The 4,371-nt window shown below is 47.9% G+C and overlaps 1 protein-coding gene across 1 annotated transcript; it reads right to left on the minus strand.

Annotated features, from left to right (window-relative positions):
* Nucleotides 1-483: 483 nt before the first annotated feature.
* Nucleotides 484-3,919, minus strand: LOC106812940 (papilin-like). Its single transcript, XM_014816954.1, has 2 exons — nt 3,183-3,919; nt 484-1,891 (listed from the first exon to the last, which is right to left on the minus strand). The coding sequence occupies exons 1-2, from the start codon at nt 3,595-3,597 to the stop codon at nt 1,236-1,238; spliced, it is 1,071 nt and encodes a 356-aa protein (XP_014672440.1). The 5' UTR covers nt 3,598-3,919; the 3' UTR covers nt 484-1,235.
* Nucleotides 3,920-4,371: the final 452 nt, after the last annotated feature.

The following is a 4,371-nucleotide window of genomic DNA, read 5'->3' on the forward strand; positions in this document are numbered from 1 at the left end:
ACACACACGCGCGCGCGCACACACACACACACACACACACACACACACACACACACACACACACACACAATCACTCTGTGTAACTAATGCTCACTGTATACACATGTTCCTCTATATTCTACGTACATTCTATGTAGGTTATATGTTTATAATGCAGATAGATGCAGGTTCTTGACACACAGGTCAGTCAGTATTCAGCTGTCTGTAAATATCAATACCCAGAATTTAAAAAGCATCCATATAGCAATGTGTCTTTGAGAATGAGATGGGATGTGTTCCTGTGAATTCATACAACATAGGCTATTAACATTGTTTCGGAAAGGTTGGATGAAGGGTTATTTAGTATAGAGTCAATACTATGCCCATCTTTTAAAAAGTATTTCACTTGTTTATAATCAACGCCATGCCCACCTCTTTCTTGCTCACGTCTTTGTGAAAGTTTTTTCATAGTTAACGTATTTCTGAAGAAGTTGAACAAGAATGTAGTTGCTCATGTCATTGCTCGCGAAGGTTATTTTTGTTATAACGGTACATGTTTTTACTGTGTTCACCATCTAAATTTATCTTATTCCCATAAAAAAGATGCCTTCAGTCGCAAATTCTATAGCATCACAAGATCAGGTTCTGATAAGAACAAGTCAAATCTACCCAATTTCAGAATACATCTATGGTATCATAAGATATCGTATTATAAGACAAGGCTATTAGAGGACGAATGGTGGAGAAGGACGGAAGATAAGGAGTGATATGCGGGGATTCTGATGGGGTACCCTTAATCTCATTTCACAGTAGCTATTTGGACCTTTGTTCATGTCTACGCAAACGTTGCAATTTCTCACTAAAAATTTCCGTAGTCAATTGCTATATTAAATCCAAAAACGAAGAAGCTTAAAAATCCGCATAAAACACAAGGCAGCAAAAACAAGGGAGAAAACTAAAAGGAGAGAAAAACAAAAATGAGCGTTTTCGCGCTACTATTCAGAAAGAAATCGCGCATCAAGCTACCCAAAAAAAATCATGACTGACGGTAAAAAACTATCGTTTTTCATGCTAACGTTAAAATATCCGCACGTCTCTTTCCACACGTGACGCCATGCCGCACGCGCGCCCCCGTGCGAGCAGAACACTGCTACACATGACCTCTAGCTCTTCTTCCACATTTCCCTTCTCTTTCTATCCACCCTTCTCTTCATCTTTCCTTTTCTCTATCCACCGGTGGGGGGGGGTAGGTTCGTCTATGGCTGACAGGCTCTCTGGCACTCCACTTGCGTGATGAAGCGATTGTCGTTCCCGCTACAGCCACCGTAAAGGAACTGACTGCACTGCGATCGCTGGTGGTCGAAATACCAGCGATGGAAGTTGAAGTTACACGGGCCGTGGTCGGGCGCCGAGCTGCACCGTGACCCGGGGTCGCGTAGATGACCTGGGTCGGCCTGGCGGCTGCCGCAGCGTTGCTCGCAGTCGGCGAACGAGCGGAAGTTGTTGTCGTTACCGTCGCAGCCTCCGTATATGATCTCTTCGCACAGGTTGCTGTTCTTGTTGTAGAACCATCGCAGCAGCGCGCCGGGGCAGCCGCCCGGGTCCGCCGGCTGTGCGCATGCGTCCCCGGGAGGGAACGCCGGCGTCTGATTGGACGACGTGGGTTGCTGGGGTGATCTCCCGCCATTTTGTGACGGGGTGCGTTGCTGGGTGACGCGAGGATCGGCCGTGGTCGTCTGCGGGCAGCAGAAGTTGAATTCGACGACCTTCGTGTTGAGAGTTCCTGTGACGGTGACGCAGCGGTAGGGGTCCGGACACGGGTTACTGAGAGCGTCGCAGGTCACTCTCTCCGTGCGGGACGTGCCGGCCAGCAGAGGCTCCGCGCCATTAGTGCATGGGTTGAAAATGGCGTCTGTTGGAAAGAGAGAGAGAGAGAAAGAAAGCGCGAATGAAACTTTAACAGAATGCTGCGTAGACGTGAGAGTGTACAGCGCCGTAGCTACAACTTGTATGATTTCGTGTACGTCTATGATATCTATGTTTTATATATTGTGCATTTATACTCCTTCGCGTCTACTGACTTAATTATTTCGTTGGGGCGGGGTGACGTTTCTAGGTATTCGTTGCCTACGTTGTCTTCGAATTTAAAATGGGCAACATATTGCCTCTATTATTAACTAGCAGGCTGCAGTGGAGGGCAAGGCAAATAGCAGCAAACTGCGTGCACACGTAATTAGCAGCAAAATCGCTCGCGGACATGGTGGCGATGTTTTTACCCAACCCGCGAACTTCTACCGCCAGGGTATATATATATATATATATATATATATATATATATATATATATATATATATATACGATAGTAGCAGTAGATAGTTTTCTTGCATAGACTATTGTTGAGGGTGTCGATCATTGACCTGTATAAAACTATATAACTATTATCTATGTAATTAATATCCTAAATCTAATGTACTACTAACAATCTCGATGCTAACCCTCATAATTATGAGCGCGCGGACACGCGGGGACGCATGCGCACAAGCCTGCACACGCGCGTGTGTGTTTACTGATATATGTAAATAAGTTCACGCGTAAAATGATAACAGATAACGTCCGCCAATTAATATCTTAATCCGTATAAGTAGTACAATCGTAAGTGGTACAGGCCTGTGCGCACAGGTTGTCGCATGATTTCAGGAGTGAACGAAAAACTAATTATGAAAGTGTGAAAAGTGAATGTGTTTTTATTCACTCCTAGCTGGCAGTTTAAATAGTGCATATCAGGAGTAAATAAACGCAAATCGTTTTTAGTCACTCTTAAACTTGTGCTTACTTTCGACGGACAGTATGTATATATGTTCATGATATTACGAGTGAGTAAATGCCCCCCCGCACACGGTGCGCGTTCGGCGCGCGCCAACGGCGCTGAGCCAGAAAAAGCAAACACGATAGATATTTTGCGCGCGCATTCGGCGCACGCCAACCCGCACACGGTGCGCATTCGGCATTCTTGTACCGTGTGCGGGGGCCTTTATATCACCAAAACCTAATCATATATATGTAATATGTGTTTCTCTATTTTTTATAGTTCTTGATATTACGTGTGAGTGACATCACCAAGAACTAATAATATATGTAATATATATGTTATATGTATTATTAGTTCTTGATGTTGTTACTATATTATATAGTGAGTTATATACCGAGTAGTCGCTGCTGCTGCTGTTGCTGGGTCTGCGTCACGGGCCCGCACCGCGCTCCGCCCCTCTGCACGTCGGCGCTGCATGCTTCCAGCTCTTGCTGCGTGTCGCGACAAGTCGTCGCGAGGCGATCGTACTGCGCGGTGACACTCGTTAGTCGGGCATCGGTCGTCAGCAGCTGTTGCTGAAGGCCATTAACGTAGCTGTTCACATCCGTGATCCCTCCACGCTGCAGCTGACTCGCTATGAGGTTACTGTTCAGCGCATCGCCGACCGCCAAGGGTAACTTAAATTTAAACATGCAGGTGTTTTGAGCGTGGCAGCACGGCAGGTAGCCCAGCAGTAGCAGTAGCAGCAGCAGGTACGCGGTTACAGCCAGGGTCCTACTCGGGGTTGTGGTTGAACACGAAGCGGCCATGTTTGCACTAACTGTTGCTGCGTGAGAGAGGGATAAAAACTTCTATGCGGTGTACAGCCGTAAGTGGTTCCCTTCTTTCTCTATGCTTGCCCTCGTGCGCTCCTCTACGCGGGATCGTGGCGAGGCGGCCGTGTCCTGTTTAGCGAGATCCCGCGAGATGCGTCGGCGATGCGACGTCCACAGATGCTGTCGGCACGAACGACCGTACGCGATACCCGCGGCTGAAACAACTGCTATGTGTTACTCAGAGAAGGTTCCCCCGAAGCGTATGCTTCTGTCCGTGGTGCGTGGTTAGGTCGTACAGCATACAGGCCTGCTAACGTGCGCAGTTCTGGTAGATATACGGAGCTGGCAGTATCGTCTTGGGGAGTCGTGACTATAGGCTTGTGACCATGGCCGCTTTTAGGGGTAACCTTTCATGTGTGACATCGAGCAGAGAGAAGGAGGGGCTAGGCCTCGGAATAACAGAGTAGACGTATGAAAAGGATGTTTGCAAGCGTGTGTGTGTGTTTGTGTGTGATGTGGTTGGCGTGCGTGCCGTCGGCGTGACGGTGTGTGTGGTGGTGTGCGCTAGAGTGTTGTGCCGTGTGCGCGCGCGTGGCGGCTACGACGTTGCGTGTGTATATGATGCGCAGGTGTATATATGGTTGTGGTTCGTACGGTGTGTGATGTGTGGCGCGCGTGCAGAACGTGTAGTGTGGTGCGCGTGTGTATGTATGGGTGTTGCGTGCCGTACGTGTATGTGTGTGGGTGGGTGTTGTGCGTGCGACGTTG

The sequence above is a fragment of the Priapulus caudatus genome, unplaced genomic scaffold (genome assembly GCF_000485595.1).
Source record: "Priapulus caudatus unplaced genomic scaffold, Priapulus_caudatus-5.0.1 Scaffold21, whole genome shotgun sequence".
Taxonomy (NCBI): domain Eukaryota; kingdom Metazoa; phylum Priapulida; class Priapulimorpha; order Priapulimorphida; family Priapulidae; genus Priapulus; species Priapulus caudatus.

Bases quoted from the DNA above. Each gene is read 5' to 3' on its own strand.
- LOC106812940 (XM_014816954.1), bottom strand. From the start codon at position 3,597: ATGGCCGCTTCGTGTTCAACCACAACCCCGAGTAGGACCCTGGCTGTA. The intron at 1,892-3,182 runs GTATATAACTCA...TCTTTCCAACAG, and splicing joins GCAGCAGCAGCGACTACTCG to ACGCCATTTTCAACCCATGC.